At 30.1% G+C, this 19,035-nt stretch overlaps 2 protein-coding genes across 2 annotated transcripts; one reads left to right on the top strand and one right to left on the bottom strand.

The window, feature by feature from the left end:
• The first annotated feature begins 1,159 nt into the window (after positions 1–1,159).
• LOC100163627 (uncharacterized protein CG3556) lies at positions 1,160–16,376 on the top strand. The gene is made up of 8 exons (XM_001945617.5): positions 1,160–1,384; positions 11,867–12,187; positions 12,302–12,439; positions 12,973–13,133; positions 13,666–13,849; positions 14,005–14,275; positions 15,462–15,687; positions 15,766–16,376. The coding sequence occupies exons 1-7, from the start codon at positions 1,267–1,269 to the stop codon at positions 15,676–15,678; spliced, it is 1,410 nt and encodes a 469-aa protein (XP_001945652.1). The 5' UTR covers positions 1,160–1,266; the 3' UTR covers positions 15,679–15,687; positions 15,766–16,376.
• LOC100164299 (uncharacterized) lies at positions 1,427–10,080 on the bottom strand. Its single transcript, NM_001162713.1, is given in 3 exon segments — positions 1,427–1,851; positions 5,022–5,183; positions 9,930–10,080. Coding segments are annotated over 3 exon segments (396 nt in total). The 5' UTR covers positions 9,981–10,080; the 3' UTR covers positions 1,427–1,668.
• Positions 16,377–19,035: the final 2,659 nt, after the last annotated feature.

Raw genomic sequence — 19,035 nt, 5'->3', positions numbered from 1 at the left:
TGAAAAAACGTATCGCGATACATATACGATATACAAGATATACAATAAAGTTACACAATATACCTGAACTTAAACACTATATAAAACAGTCACCAATTACTTTGAAAAAACGTATCGATACATATATACAAGATACAATAAAGTTACACAATAAGGTACCCAAACTTAAACGTACACGTCTATATATCTATAGGTACTATCAGAAACAGCAGTACTATTGTTCACGATTATCGTCGATATTATATTTTCTCAGCGGTACGTTATTCATAACAACTACTATATAATATATAGTATAATCTATAGTCTATTTGTATATGTATATTAGTATTGTATATGGCGAGGTAGCCGCGGAATTCATCAATATCACGTTAGCGATATAAGAGCAATTTCATACCCGAAGGGATTTCGACCAAGTAGGTATACCTTTACAGCACTTATATATAATATAATATATTAACGACGATATTATGCTGGTAATATTTCAAGGATATATTTTTCATCATCGTCGGTGTGACGGTGTAGGTACCTATATATACGGTTTAATAAACGGAATACGTATATTAATAATCTTCCTTTTTTCTTTTTACAGCATTTTCGGCATTTCTTCAAACCATGCAGCATTCACGACCTGACCGCGGGAGGGTAAATTGATTTTCAATCGTGCCGGAAATATGCATTCCTCCCTCACCCCACCACGCGCACCCAAACTGTACACACGCACACACGCACACACGCGCACACGCACACACACACACACGTACACACACACACACAGGCACACATATATATTAACTTCATCCGGTCCTACAGCAGGCATCTCTCCGGCAAATCTTATTATTATATTTTTATCTCCTCTCGCTGCGGTGGTGTTAGCAGCGGATGAGTAGAGGTGTGCGCGCTGTATAACGGCAGCGGCTACCACTCGTTGGACGGGGATGAGGGTAAGAAATAAAAAGTAATGTGATCTAGGTTATGTTCCCCCTTACAACCCCTTACTACCCACTACCCCCCCGCGATAGGAACGTGCGCTTGCTTGTCGATCGGTGGGAGCGACGTACAGGCGCCACAGATGCCTAGCGGTGGCGTCGCGTTGACCGTTGTGGGGTAGGCGTGGCCAGCGACTTCGGCGCGTCGGCGGCAGCTTATATCGAACGCGCACGCGGCGCAACTGGTCGGGAGCCCTCACTGACGCCGCCGCCACTGACGCCGCGAAGTACGTCGTCTCGATGTCCCGGCACCACCGCGTAGTCGCACCACCGTAGTCATATGGCTACACGACGACCACCACGGTGGCCACCGGCTGCCGCGATAATCATCGCCGCCGTTATCATCACGGCCGTACCCCATCTAGCCGCCGCCCAAAACGCCGTCAAAGACAAATCGGGTAAGGTCAATGGTATTAATGTCAAATTAATAACTAATTATATTAATCATTACAAGATATTATATTATAAATAGTATATGATATATATATATATATTGGTATACCTGTACAAATACGATAGCGACGCTTATTCTGTCTTATATACATAATATTATGCTATATATGGCGACGGAGAATAAAATAATTTAGTATAAGAGAGGACAGAAAAAGATACCAATTATAAGTATATTCATTTTTCGACCGATCGTCATTTCTTTATCCGGCATAATGCCGTCATCTCAGCATTAATGATGTATAAATTTCGTCGAGTACAACACTTCCCATCCGTAGGCCACGGTGTTTCCTCCGGTACACAGTCCGCTAATGATCCGCAATCCCCATAGCTCATCGTAGCTGATCACGTCTTTGATGATGAAAACTGCCGATACCAGGTGCAGGACCACGGCCAGGCCCGAAGAGTATAGAGCCTGTAAACGATGACGTCCGATATAGCAATAACAACAATAACAATGACAGTATAAAATAATAATAAAAACTGTAACGAAGTCCGAGCACGTGCGCACTTGGTCTGGGAACCGTGAAAATTAAACTAAATTTAAAACTTTAAATATGTACAGTTGATATTTTTCTGTATGTCTCGGCCTACATACATATTTAGGAATATTTGAGGGGGAGGAATTAAATAGTTTTTCGAAAGCAAGGGGTTTTTTGCCGAACACTCCTTGTCTTAATATTGCAAAATTATTTAATCATATTACAATGTTGTATTGAATTATTTAAATATATATAAACACATGGTTTTTTAAAATATTTAAAATAATACATAAAATTATAAATTCTATAATTTTCAAAATATCCAAGTAGGTAAGTATTTGACTGTTTTCACGTATTGTTAACAATATATATACATATTATATCGAATTTCACTCGTAGTCTCCCAATAAATACGTCACTGGCTCGGCGATGGGTATCTACCTACCTACGATAGATTAAACAAACACGTCCCGGGGCTTATGTCTCAATGATTTCGACTCGTTCTAATATACTAACCATATAGTGTATGTATATATACCCTCATAATTTTATTAAATGTCGAACATACCGCGGAGGCCTGCAGTGTGTTTGGCGAAACGTACAACAATCAGCCGGGTGATATTGATCGTCGGGCTAGCTGTAGTGTGTGTGTGTGTGTATGTGTTTGGGTCGCGCGCGTGTTGTTATTATATTTCGCATCCAATTTTCTGTCGCGCCGTCGGAATATAATAATAATAATAATAACATACGAAATTATAACGGACCTACTTCCTCTACACCGGTTGTTCGACACGCGAGCTTTTCCCTCGGCGGCGTGTGACAATGAATTTTTTACATCCAATATAGAGCTCGGCTCATTAATTTTCCCTACACACAAACGTGTACAATTTATGAGTGTGTGCGTGTTTATAATATAATATATGTGTAGGGTCACATCCCTTCGTTATGTGTTCGACAGCCCTTTTCCTGTGTGTGCGTGCGCGTCGGTGACGGTGGCAGGTAACGTCGTCGAATTAGCTGGATTATTATATTATTAAATAGTAATAGCAGCGTATAGCAGGTACCTTCGGGCAATTTCGCGTTTGAAATTTTTATGACGTATATGGTGTATGCTAGCCTTGGTTTTATATATTTTATAGAATTTCGACATGTAGAAAACTGATACTCATACCTATCTAGTTTGCGAAACGTATGCTCGATAAAGTATAATTCATTTTGTTATTGTTTATTATTATTTCGTCGGAAAATTTTATTACATTAAAATATGAAATCGACAATTGGTGAATTATATAAAAAATTGCACAGCGTGAAAAAAAAACCGTATATTTGAAGAAATAAATCATAAAATAAATCTTTACACCTACGATTTACAGTACAATTATTTAATATATAAAAATTGTGAGTGGTGGGTGGAATTTAAAGGAGCAATGAACTCGAGGGTTATTTATTAATTTTTATTTGAAAAGTGATAGTATAGATTTTTTTCAGGGGGGTGGGCGAAATTACGAAATAAATAATTATAATCTGATAAGATTTAACATTGAAAATAAATTTTACGGTTAAATGGTAGTTTGGTCGTATAAAATAATAACAGAATCGTGTAATTTTTAATATAAAACATATTTAAAAAAACACAATCTTATCATAAATTATTTTTAACGTCTAATTAAATATAATTCTTTGCCCTCTGAGTTACTGAAATTAACAAATAACAATGCTGGAATTTCAATTGTTTCAAAAGCGGAAACGGAATTATTTGCAAACTGGAAAACTATTTTGCACAATAGTTTGTAATTTAGTTAAGGATGCAGGAGTACGTGAATACCAATATAAATTACCGGCCGAACAAAAAAATATTTAGTATTAAAAATATTAAAAATATTGATGTTTATGTATTTATATATCTATGTTTTTTACTATTTTGACCTATAATATGTCATGTCTTATCGTATTTTATTTATGGGGTGTGGTAGATGGACTTGTGTGACTTTACACACGTGCAACTTTTAATTTTATGTGTCATATAAAATGTTATCACGGCCAATCGACAATTTCTTCTCTAATATTTAAACTCCTGCAATTGTCCAATGGGGGTACTTGACAAATATATACTGTGGTCTGTGATTGAAAAATATAAATAATTATTTGTTTCAAGGTCACTGTTAAATTATGTATAATCTACCCAACATTGATTCAATAATAAATACAATCGTTACTTATTATTATTATTTTTTTGTTTTTAGTAGTTATTTATATTTCATTTCAAATACATAAATAGATACCTACATTTGTTTCATTTAATTTTCATGAATTTTTTTTTACTGCAAATTTCACAACGTTAACTCGATAAACTTTGAAATTAAATAATGCCCATATAATATACATTTTTCATCAATCAAATATACTTTTTATGAAAATAGAAAACTTTTGTTAATACAAAATATAAAATAAAATTTTAAAATGTTAAGCTATATTATTTTCATATTATAATATATAGTTAATACTTCGTACGTCGTACCTGCTACAGTGCTACCTATTATTTAGGCAACAACGCATCAATAAAAATATATAGGTTATAACTTATTAGCCATGCCTATATATATTTTGTATACATGTTATTTTTACAAATGTATGCTTTTAGTTAAATGTATTTTATAAATACTATATTATTGTAGGTTTATCTCAAAACGTAGGTATAATACCTATATATGTAAAAAAAAATCGTTGAATTTTGTGACACGAGTTCATTAATAATTCCTTACACATTATGTGGCATTCAGTTTAAATTTATGGCGAAAGCCTTCGGGCTATTTGCTCACCGAGCATATACTTTATATACTCGAACTTTGAACCGCGCACATCATAGGAAGCGTAAGAGAGGAAATACGGAATGATGGGAACTTAACTAGAGTTAAAGATTTCAACAGAGTTTCTCTAGGGGACCGTTTAAACTATAAACCTGTAACGACATACATTTACCATGAGTGTGTATTATGTTAAAGGTTAGGTCTTTAAGGGCGGTTTATATAAATATAAGCTTTGGCCTTTTAGGTTATTCGAGCAATGTGTACACTTCATGTAGGTACAAGTATAATATGTTTACCAATTTGTCGGAGACTGGTTCTGCAATACATAAGCTCACCAGAGTGATTATACCAATTCCCAAGTAACTGTACAGTGTTAAGTACACAAAATCTGAAGTGAACTGGAAATATGTAACAGATGTTTCGGCGAACACTGGTATGATACTTCCAATAGAAAGAATCTAAAAAATAAAAATAAAATATATACTATTATTATGTATGTTTTAGATTTTCAGAAACATTTTTAATTTAATTATTTTCTAAACTCTTATTCGATTAAAGATAAGAATTGTAAATATGAATAATAATATGAAACACTACAGCTGATTTTGACGTAAAAAATTCGTCAGGGCCGTATTGAATTGGTACTAAAATTCATTTTAAGATCCCTCGATGAATTGTATACCAATACATAATTCTATTTATTTACTTATAGTCCCTCGCTCGAAAACATTACGTTTATCTGACGATAATATATATATATTTAAGCAGTTACATAAACTTTTTTAAATATTATTGTTGTTTTTTTTACTAAATTAATTCGTAACGTAATACGTTTTTCAAAATATTCGTTTTAGGAATTTTCAGACATAGTTAGGTAAATCTTAAATTATTTATTATCCATATAATTTTCATAATTTTTATCATATGTTTAACTAGTACCTATCAATGTTTTTTAATTTGTCAGGCCTTTCTGTTACATTCTGCAATATACAAGTTCGGATTAAGATCTCAAACGTCCCAGGGGTCAGATATATGGTTTTTTTCCTCGCAATCAATGTAAAATAAAAATATACTTATAACGATATGTTACTTAAACTGTATACATGCCCATCACATCAAATTTTGGTACATAGGTACCTACTACTTTTTATCCGGGCCTATCTATATTTTAAAAATCAAGGTATATGTAATCATTTAATAAAACTTAATTATACTAAAAATATAACTTTAATTGTGTATTATATAAATGTTTACTAATGGCAATTATTACTAATTATTACAATATTTTAATTAAAAACCATTTCTTATTTTTAAATGTATAACTTTACACTTGTTTAATTTGTTGATGTATGAGCTTCTGTTTTGCAGTGTTTTTACAAAAAAGGCATTCCTATTTTGATCCGTATTACAGATTCTGTACAACTAGTGTTGTTTGCTTTTCTTTCGATATTTGTTGTAATTCAATAATACATTTACATCAAATATTTCGTACATATTGCAAGTTTTTCTTTAAAAAAATTTCCTTTTTTGTTTAATTACGTTTCTTTGTTGATCGTATGTTAATTTTTTATAAAGTATGTTTAAAATTTAATTTATAATTAGTTTGGCCCCCATATAAACAAGCCTTGATGGTATATACTATTTTTATATGAATACATAATATAGTATTATGTATTAATTTTTCAGTCTGTTATGAAAGTTAAATTTCATTATTTTTACTCTATAATAAGTAGAAAAGACCGATTTATTTTAAGGGGCCCGGTACCAGTTTTTTAAATTGTCCACAATTCTATAAAATTTGAAAATTCAATTTTATATTTTATTTGCCACCTTAATTACAATACTTTTCCGTTAATCTACTGCCCGATTCCTATTTATAAGGGGGGTAATAGGCCATAGGGTGTCGAAAAAATTACTTCAAGGGAATAATTCTCAGGCCTTGTAAAATTGTCGGATTGTGATAACTGATTTTTTATTTTATTTCAAATAATGGTATAATATAATTTGTGAAAAATGCTTAAAATGTTATTATTTATCAAGGAATACTATAAAGTTTGAGAATAAAATATTAAAAACGAAGTTGAATGCGACCTATAAAATATTACCCTCTATTAGCTTAAAAAAAAATTATCGTGTTTGGTTGATTCTACAGAACAGAATCATTATTCCCGTAGAGCGTATTTTTGTGTGCAAAATTGCATTGGTATTTACTGGGTGTCTCAATGATTACATTTTAAGCTGAAAAGACTAAATGTGCCCTTTAAATACGTAGGCCCCAGGGACATGGGTACCCCTTGACATTTGGACCTTATAATATAATATACAATTATACAATATCATTATAGATACAACTATGCCACTATACCTACACCTACTGTATTTTTTCATATAAAAGCTGATTGATCATTGAATTTCTACATAGTTATTTATAAAAAAAAAAAAAAAATGAAGACACCATTTTTTGAAATTTCAGTTTATAATTAAAATCTATTTATTATCATATACTGCTTTTTTAATGAGTATAATAACTGCAATTTATTGTATCAAATTATGGCCGACAGAAATTGTTAACAATAATTTAATATATATGTCTTGGTTGTTAAGACTTTTGTATTTCTATACATAATTTTTCTATAAAAAAAATATTTTTATTACAGCACCTATATTTCACCTAACCTAACTCAGAGAAAATAAGAAAAATACTTAACCCATGTAAACTATTTTACATTGTTTTTACTTTTTGTAAAGGTTTAATTTAACGCTACACACACACACACACACACACACACACACACACACACACACACACACAATATCATGAATATCATCATCGTAATTTTAAATTAGATATGATAGACATTAAAATTATCACGATTAATACTTTAAAAATTCCGATGTTTTGTTTGAGTTATCCACAGAAAGATTTTTACTTATAGAGGGGTGAATAAACTATGGAACCAAGATTATAATAAATTATAATAATGATGTATAAGTATAAGCATTGATAACTATATTAATGAAGACAAGATTCAAATAACATTAAAAAAATATTTTTTTCAATATAGAATACCATGACTCTTACAATAATGATAAGAAAATAATTGAATAAACCATGGCCATAAACGCAGACCATAAATTTAGTCGTGTAGTCTTATCTAATAGTATAAACTGTAACTGTATGGTATCTATTTCATTATTTAAGGTGTGAACAATTATCAATAAAATATTTATATATCCCATGAATAATAAACCGATGGTTGAAGTTATTTAATTCTTATAATATTTTAAACTATGAATTTATTCAATGTTGTTTATTTATCACCTACACGTTTATGTATGCAGGTAATAGAATATTATTCTGTATAAATTATCAAATAGACTTTTGGAGGAATATATAAATTTTGCATGATAATTCTTAAATCTTCATATTTCGATATGTATATACCTAAGTGTATTATGTTACTTAAATAGTAGGTACCTATTGAACATCTATTTGTATTAAATTATTTAGGTATAGGTACATATCATTTATCAATGTGTAATGTGTATAGTTTTATAGAATATAGACTATAGTCTATAGTTGATGGTAAATTAATTACCTATATGTTACTAATAATAATTTATTAATAATTAGGTACCTAGCTGCGTTCAATTTCAAATACTAAATATAAATCATAAAAACTTATTATTATGACTCATTGTTACCTATGTGGAAAGTATTATCACACTAGTATACTTCAGCAGGGCTAGAATTTTTGCATCAAATGAACCAAGCTGAGGCCAATATTTTTCAGGGAGGAAAAACATTTTTATTTAATATTTATCATAATTCCCAAAATACACCCAATATTTAAGCACACCATTAATTGTTGTATAACCATAATAAAATATAACGAAACCTTTTTTTTATTAACGGTAAATATTATGTTTTATAATAACAAACTCAAACAGTAAGCATTCCTATTTTAATATGTAAACCAATATAAAAACAATATTTAAAATATTAAAATCCAAAATAATTAAGATTAGGTATATTAAGAAATGTAAGCACTTATATGAATTTGATTGCATGATAAAAATTAATTTTAAATAATAATAAGAAAGACAAGATAATAATATAACATATTAATTATCATCTTTAACAATAAGAATAGCGTACAAAAAGTCAAAAACAGCTAAAAAATACACATTTTTAAAATAATATAGACATATAATTTATTTTAACAATATCCTTCTATTTTTATGATATTCGCTAAAACTATTAATAATATTGTAAGTATTTATCGATTTGCTTCAGACAATAATACAATATAGTATTATATAAAACAATAAATACAATAAGGGCACATGTCCATAATTTGCATAAAATCACATTTTTACAGATTTTTGTTTACGTTTGATAAATACATCGTTCTGTGCAAACAGGCACATGTTCAGTTTACAGGTAAGTACATTATAAAATGTCTAATGTCTAACATTATTGTCTATATAATGTTAATTTTCCAATATTTTTCTTCAATGTTTTCTATAGATACCTATTAAGCTTTTGTCTCTCCTGAAGATTTTATGAAATGTGGACATTTGCCCATTTTGCATTATTTAATTATTCAATTATAGCATAGAAATTATGCTTAGCCATACAGATTATCGTGGAGCATAGAATTATATTTTATTAATTTCTCAGTAGTATGTTTTTATCCTATCCATGAAGCACAAGAAGCAGAAGAAACAGCCAACAGGAGTAGGTATTATTATTGCAATATACTATCTATACTTATTATATACCTTTATTTTCACTCTCATTTAGACACTGGTAAAAACGCGTCTGTTTATGAAGCTCGAATACATACCTATTTCTTAACCCGATCAAAACGATATTATTTACATACACATTATCTTACAATAATTTTGTATTCTTATAACTTATGAAACAATGACCGATTATGATTTATTTTAAAATTATAAAAATTGAATGTATCCAAACTTATTTAAATTTTAATGGTGGACCCGGGCGTAGCCTGGTGCCGCCACTGAAGAAGTATAATATTTATCAAATATTATTATACACAACATTTAATAATAAAACCAAAAAAATCAAAGAAAATTATAATATTCATAATATTAGTATAAAAAAATCAGGTTAAAATATTATTTTAATCAAATCATATATTTATACATTTTTTTCTTTTAAATACAATACTCACTACTTGTGCCAGTTTAAGACGAAATATTATAGATTGTATTAACGAAGTCATGATTTAATTTAAATTATTATGTAATAAATGTACTAACAATTTATATTACAATTTACAGTCTACAATATTATTCTTCACTATAGCAATATAGTTAACAACTAATGAGTGGCATAAAACTAGCACTCTGCCGATGCTCACACATTACTTATCTGTCATTTATGGGCGAGGTTGGAGACAATATAGTTAAGTTACCATAATGGCATAATGTATTATAACGGTTATGATAAACATGATAAATTTAAATGTATATCATCGTCTAAATTATAAAAAATAAATGACTCATATCAAATCACTTTAATTATTTATAGTATTGAGATAGTAATTTATAGTAATCCATATTTACTATCAACTTCAAATTTAGATATTGTTTGAATTATCAGAATTTTTATCATCGATCAACTGTACATTTGAATCAAACTACGCACGAGCAGGTACAGCTCCTAAATGTTTTAATCAATAAATTAATTAAAGTGAATCATGTAGTCATAACTCATAATTTATGCCGATCGTTCGGGATATATATTGAGATGACAGAGTTGAACAAGACTTCACTATACGATAACACAATAGTAATCCATCACATAAATCACCAAATATCAGGTAAGATATAACACGGTGAGTGACAGGAGTGATTTATGTATGAATTGATTTAGGTATAGATGCAGATGGTGATGGTGGGTGTGGTAAACATGACAACTATAAATGCTGAATAATTTCGCATCTTCAATGTTGGCGTTTGATAATAAGATATATATTATATTATAGCCTTTACATCCTATAAGAATTTTCGCTGATTCGGAGGTAACGTTACCTACACATAAGTGGGCGATATTATCATTGTTACGTAATACAAACTACACAGTAGACGTTGATAAACTAAGTAAATATTACATATATCTACTGAATGGATTCATATGCCTGCAGGCATTTCTATACGAGTCGATTTTAACTCAAAGCTCCATGTTTCGACGATGAATGAAATCAATGCCGTTTGTATACTATTTAATAATACATTATTTAAAAAGTTATAATATGACTATTGAAATATTTTAATATAATTTCGAATTATTTACAAACACACTTATTTCCAAACACATGTTTATATCAACATATATAATCACAACGCAGCTGCATTAAATTAGAGGTGCGTCCTTAAAAACCGGCAAATGTATTTCTAATAGATTCATGTATTCGACCATATAGTGTATACTGTATACACTATACTATAGAGACCATATTATAAATGGAACAAAATATGATAGACATATTAATATTAATTTAATAAATGTGTACAATTAATACAATACTATAAATTCATAAACGCAAAAAATTGACAATTAATTTTAATGGTTTGTCGATATGCAATCGGTTGATTATAAGTTATTATCCAATATGATTTTATCCCAATAGGTAGTTTATTGTCATTTGCTAAATATTATAATAGATATTAAATATATATCGACTATAATAGAAAACATTTTGTATACAAATAAACGTAATAATATTATAATATTATTTATTGCCTCATAAATTTAATGTTTTACCATAAAATACAATATGAAACAATTGAGCTTTCACCAGTTGTGTGAATTTTATTTACTTATTCAATCCTTCATTATGCTGTAACAAAAAACAATTAGTACATTATGGTTTATAATTCATTTTCACGATCAGTACATCGAGAAAATGTTTTCGTTTGGAAAATTAAAAAAAGACAATACACGCTAAACAAAGCTCCTATCAAATAATACACGAGTCGGCATGTAGTTGATCGGCACTTTGTGCAGTACCTATATAACCTCGGTGTTAATCGTATCCGCGGCTATGGATTTTTCATTAAACCACGTTTGTTCGAACGGAAATTAATGTATTTCATCGTTTTACAGAATTACAACGAGCTATTGACTGGCTTACTTTACAGAGGGGCAAAGACTGGGGATGGGGAACCGGCACGGATACCGCTCAGGCCATTGTGGCCATGGAGATGACGAAAACCGGAGGACGTCTGGAACGGGAACTGAGCGCCAAACAACTCGAAATCGAACTTTTGGCTAGGCTATGGCAACACCATGATCCAGATTCGGTTACACTTCAACAACAAGACGACGAAGACGAAGCGTTAACTGTAGCCAACATAGCGACGTACTCAATGGCGTTGGCTAGTGCTTGTCACGATCCAAGACAATTCCACGGACACGATTTGATTGGTAAAAGCTATAAAAAAAAAATTGTAATAGGCAGTTAAATAAAAATTGTAATAGATTCTAATAATCGAATTGCCTAATTTAAATGTCGTGTTAATTCAACAGTTTAATTTACAGGTTCGTTGCTACAACACGAAACTATATCCGATTTGGATTTCTCGTATAGCTCCCTGGTTGCGTGTGAATCGGGTACACACGTCAGAAAAAGACACATTAGAAGGTTAATGGAGATAGCCAACACTAAGCACACAGTGGGTCAGTTACAATACAATAGATTAGAAAAACAATAACTATGCTGCCTTTTGTTCAAAGGTTTAACAATCGTATACTATAGGTCCCATAAAATAATAATAGAAGTGAGCATTTTGCAATATTTAGTAAAAACAAACAAATAAAAACAAATCGCAATAATAACGATTGTTTAAAATGTATTAACTAATGTAGTAATGTCTAATAAGTTATTATTTATAAGAATTTTATATTTATGTTAGACGCTAGTACCTATTTAATATTTATAATTAACAATGCAGGACGCAGGTGTGTTAATTTCATCACTGTAAATTCATTAGGTATCCTTATTATAACCCAACCAGGTATACTAATTAGTGAATACACTAAAATATAATATATAATATATAATATAATATTATATAATATATATCTAATGTGTTTTTGCTAAACATTTTGTGAAATGAACACTTCATATTTGATACTCTTATTTTGAATTTTAAGAGACCGGCTATATGTTTCCTAAACAAATTAATAACGTATTGTATCTTTATTTACAGATTCATTGAGTGTGGCCATATTAGCGCTCCAGTGCGTGGAACACGACCATCGCAACCGGAACGTAAAACCGTTACTCAAGAAACCATTAGCGACATTGGTAGCTCTTCAACAGCCGGACGGAGGATTTGGTAGTCTTCACACGACTGCACTTGCAATCCGAGTGAGTACCATAAATCATAATCTATACATTCCACCATTCCAGTAGTAGATGCAGATCTTGCTCGTTTTTGTGTGTGGAGGAGAATGCTGAAATGTATATAAAAAGGTATCCTTTACAAAATATGTCACCAGGAGGTGATCTGTGAAGAACTGCATATTTATTATATTAGGTTTATTATGTTGGGTATCATTACATCAGTATATAGGTACGCGTATAAAGACGAGTATACGTTTTTCAATAATGTAAATTATTAAAAAACAAATGGTTTGCGGCTGCTAATTGACACAGATGATTTGAAGTCAATTGACATGGGTAAAAACAGATAACTTGTTAATTGTATAATATGGAATCGAAACCATCTCATATTTTTGTTAACAATGTTAGTCCCCCTGAAATTATAATGGATTTCCGCCGATGTTATAGAGTACTGGCACCCGTACGGTGAATCGACTTGTTTATATTATTTATATAATATTAAGTTTCTTCATAAATAATTACAATTCCTTATTCATTCTATGCTTCTGGTATACAGGCGTTACAAGAAGGCAAAGCCACGTGGAACCGAACAAACGCTGTCGACTGGCTGTTAAACCATCAAGGACCTGACGGAGCTTTTTTCGACATTGCAACGACGGCCGAAGTGATAATCGCCTTAGCGCGTGTGTCCGGTGTCGCCGAGGGGATAGCCGACCACTGCGAGGTCCGGCCCGGAGCTGGTGAGTGTTCGGGAAGCGTGCGTGCGAGACGGGGACGGGGCTAGTTGGTTAGGGTTGTTATGAGCTGACATCGTAATTCGTGATTATACCACCTCTGTTGGGTTAAGAACGCAACAAATTTATAATAATATTAAATATGGTGAATAACGATATAGATAAGGACAACGTCGGTACCGCGGTGATCATACCACACCCATCGGCCGTCGACACCAAACGTCCGGCGTCCGTCAACGTGAGCGAACCCGTTGCCACCGACGAATACCGTCTGCCACAGATGTCGGACAGCGGCACCAATGTGACGGTCAGCTATTCACTGTGGATCGGCAGCAACATCACCGAAAAACGATCAATCAACATAACGGCCGATCATAACGTCACGTTTTACGAGATCATGCAAAGAGCGTCTGATTTAGACAGCGCTTTTACGTACGTTATACACAAATAATTTATCGTTATGTATATTATGCGATGTCAAATATCTATATTGTACATAGGTCATAGTCCATAGATGTAATAGACTAAATAATTATTAGGTATTACCAAATTATTAAAACTAGATGGCCCATATAAGAATAGATAGGCTCTCTAACTAAAACTAATGGGAATTTTACATTTTTACCTCCCGGATTCACATTCCCATCGAACAAGATATTGTTAGATACGGAAGAAAATCAAGGCAGTTGTACTGCCCCCCTCCCAAACGGTGATGACATGTCATACACGAAAAAAACCACATAATTATAAAATTAATACATTCATCACTCCATTCAGAATCTAAAATGTTTTAATCTATAAAATGTTTTTATAAATATTTTAAATTATAGTCAGCTTTGAAAACTTGGAACATAAAAAACATAATAAAATACAATATTGAATATACTAAATTAATTACGTGTTTATTATCTAAGATTAAATAAACATAACACCATTAGGTACATGTGATAATAGTATATAATATTATGATTAAATTACAATCATTACTATCAAATATCAACATAGAACTCGCATGATGATTGCCCACAATTCCAATCTTCTGAACTTAAAATATTTACAACTTAGCTGTAGGTACTCATTCAAAATTATATTTTTATAAATTGAAATAATCTGAGAAATATTCAACTTAACAATATGAAATTAAAAATATGTAATATTTTCAATAATAATAATAATAATGATAAAAAACAGTAAAACTATAATTTTTTTAATTATTTTCCAAAAAGGCACGTAGAAATAATGCAATTAGATGATTGGACCAAATAGTATACAATTCTATTATATCTTTTGTAGTGTAGTTATATAAATTATAAAATTGAATAATATAATTGAATGTATTACCTTTGTGTAACATTAAATAGTATCTATCTACTGTTTATATATAATATATAATAGGTATATGTTATAATAGCTACGTATTTACGTATACAATTAGTATATAGTAGTCGTATAACTTTACATTATAATAATTTTAATTTAAAATAAATGTGATTTTGCAGTTAGGTACATGTAGGTATCACATTTTAATTGACTGAATATTACTCCATGTGGTAATTTGTATAAACATTTAAGAAATAATTAATCATCACGACTTACATAATAATTGGTTTTTATATAGGTTTTCAGCTACGGAATGGCCGAATGGTCATTATGTGCACACCCTTTCGGGACTTAAAGAAGAGCCTATGAGTTATCATTTTTGGCTATTGTACAAACTGAGATCGTGTCCTGACCCGCAAAATCCTCCAAGCAATCAACTAGTAGCTCCGACCGGTGTTGACGATCTAATCGTACAAAATGGCGAACACTACTTATTTTGGTACAAGAAGCTCTAAATTGTAAAGGTTTGTTTGATTTTTAAATATGTATAGACTCTCGTATTTGTTCTAATAACTAATAAACAATTAATCATATTATTTCAGGATTACAAATGGGAGTTCAGATGTTTATATACAACGTTTAAAATATTATGGTCGACAATAATTAACAGGAATAATAATTTTTAAAAAAATATATCTTTTTTTCTAGGGATTAAGTGATATTCATTTTAGACTTGTTGAAAACTATGTGTCAAAAGTTATTTTTCTCTGTACCTACGCTTATAAAAACAAAAATTAACAAAACCTTTTTATTTTTTTTTTTTTGCAAACTTCTTTTAATATTGTAATTGTTTACCACATACTTACCACATGTTTATACGCTTCTATATACGGTTTTTAGATTAATAATTAATTGCATTTTGTCAAATGTGGCTTATGTACATTATATATATTATATAATATATATGATATACACTGTTACTAACCATATACAATATATTGCCTTAGTCACTATATCATCACTTAATATGCATGCAACATTGTACAAGCATAATATTATAATGCATAATTTATTGTGTTAACAACCGATAACTTTGAAAGGCTGCGGAAAACATTATCTTTCAAGATCCTCTTAAACTTATTACAAATAATATTTCAATATATAAGATAAATAACATTTATAGTTATACTCAATACACATTCAATTGCTTTTATTTATTTTTAATGAAAATATTTTATCCGTCTTATCTTTAAATTCCTATATAGGTAATGGTTCAATTTTCTTTAGTATAATTGTGTATATAGCCATAAATAGGTTGCCCAATACTGAACCACAGGACATGACTTAATTATGGACGATAATACCAGGATTGGATCATCAATCGTCATTCGTCAACTATATTTTTCGTGTTTAATTTTTATAACGCAAAAAGTATATAGTCAAAGGTAGATACCAACATATTAGTAGTTGCACCAGTTGGATTATTGTAAAGTGTAAACTTTGACAAAATGAAAATTTTTCTAACAAGTCGATATCAAACTGCGCCATAAAAATAAAAATATAGTATAACAAACTGCAGCAAGATATTTTTATTAGAATCGATATTGTTTAATTTCTATAGCGATTTCATATATATAATATATATGTGGCACAAACCATATTAAACCTTTCCAAGCACAGTATTTTTTTTTTTGACACTCCTCATAATTGATTACCAGGTTAAACAAAAAGTAAAACCCTAATAATATATTATGTATACAGAAATTATTAATAATGAATATTTTACTGACTAACTAGTAACTTATCCACCCCCGGTGACTTAACAAATTACCTTTGCATCACCACCACAATATCAAATACCTACCAACATCGAAATACCAAAAATTAATTTATCAGTGATTTTTTACACACTCATAGGTAATATAAAGTATATTTAAATTTATTATTTTATTGGGCGGGGCAAAGTATAGCCCGCATCTATCCCCAGTTCGACGCAATTTGTTATTGCTGTCTCTTCCGAAACTAGTGGACCAGTGTTCATGAAACTTGAAATATAATATATCATATAGTATATTATATTCATTAATATCTTAAGGGTACATAGATGAAATATGGCGTTTTAGGTTTTTAGATGCTGTCATCAAGTATTTAAGTAATTATGATTAATAACTCTTCTAGAAGAAGTGATTGATAAAATTGAAGACCTGGCTTACCGACTGACTAATCGGTAACTTTAAATGGTCGTGGTACCTTCAGATCGCAATGTAAGGGTGCACTAATAAACGATTTTAAAAATTAAAATTTTAAAGACGGACTCACTTAGAAATTTTGTTTCATCAACGGAAATTGAATATTTTCCAAGTGTATTTAATATTTATATATAGGTAGTTGTCATTGGTTACAGAAAATAAAAAAGTTATTTATTCAATCAGAAATTTAACAAGTTTATAATCTGAATATTCGATTCTGAGCATAGCGTTTAAAGTAGGTATTTAGAGTAGGTGTTTATATTATGATGTGTTTTTTTTCTGTCCATTATCAACTTTTGGAGTAGTAAAAATGCTCTAATTTTTGATTTCAGCATCTTTTCTGATAGGAAAGTGAATCTAGATAGTGCATTCAGGATATCAATAGTTTTTGAAAGCATCGGGAAAAAAATCAGGAAAAATGGGAATTTTGACGCAAAACCAATTTAATTGATTTTACTTTTTTGGGGTAACTTGAAAACTAATAAAGTATAATAACCGTAAATACTTGATATTTTTTCACCAAATGTTTATATTAGAATTTCACACACAAGATAAAATTTTCAAAATATTTTGAATCTTTTTGAGCTGCATATAGCCATGAGAGATTTTTAAATTTTAATTATTTTTAAATTACTGTCATTAACAATTTTTCACTAGGTAAAAAAGCTTGAAAATGCTTCTTGTAAGGTTTTTATAGGAGTTAAAAATATTAAAGATACATATACAGTAGCTTCTCGTAATATTTTAATTTAATTTTTCTTTTCATACCTAATATTTGAAAATATAAAGAAGATTCCTCTACCTTGAACCAAAAAAAATTAACCGGAAAGTAACGCTATTTATAGTATGACTGACACGCTGTCTCCGCTCAGAATCGTTTTTCTCATGCAATGATTTATCATTTAATTCAAATCTAATACATCCATTACAATGATATACCCGAGACGTCCCGACTCCCGAGTATATTATACTTGCGTACCCCACAACTTTTCTGTACATCAGAACGGTCCCAACTTGTTGACCTTTTAGTTAGACCTATAGTTTGTACTTTTAGAAGGTCAAAATTGAAAATTCCAATTAGTTTTAGAAATCATCGAGAAAAACTAGAAAAATAAATTACGAAAAACTGCTAAAAATGGGATTTTAATTTCTAACGATTTGTTTATCACCATAGTAACGAATAAAAAATAATAATATTATAAGGACTACGCTAACCACTCAGTATCATTTTTCGTATAAAACGGTTTATCATTGTATTTAAATATAATTCATCCATTAATAATTACAGTAATTACACCGTGTAATCCTACTTTTTTACGTTCAGGAGACATTCCCTCCACCTTTATTACCATATATATTATAATTTTAATTTCTTCAGCGATTCAAGCACTATAATATATACATATATATTGTTTTATTTTTAATTTAAAAGAATATTAATTATTTAAAATCTTATATTATATACATACTTGTAATAAATAATAATAGTAGTATGATAGATAAATTAGATTAATAACGAACAGATAAAAATTACACACCATAAATGTGGAATACAATACAATTTGTCAATTTCAATTTCAATAGCGATGAAACATCGCTGGAAAACGTCAAACGCTTAAACTT

Source organism: Acyrthosiphon pisum, chromosome A2, assembly GCF_005508785.2.
Source record: "Acyrthosiphon pisum isolate AL4f chromosome A2, pea_aphid_22Mar2018_4r6ur, whole genome shotgun sequence".
In the NCBI taxonomy this organism is placed as follows: domain Eukaryota; kingdom Metazoa; phylum Arthropoda; class Insecta; order Hemiptera; family Aphididae; genus Acyrthosiphon; species Acyrthosiphon pisum.
This window is presented reverse-complemented; position numbering and strand designations above follow the sequence as displayed.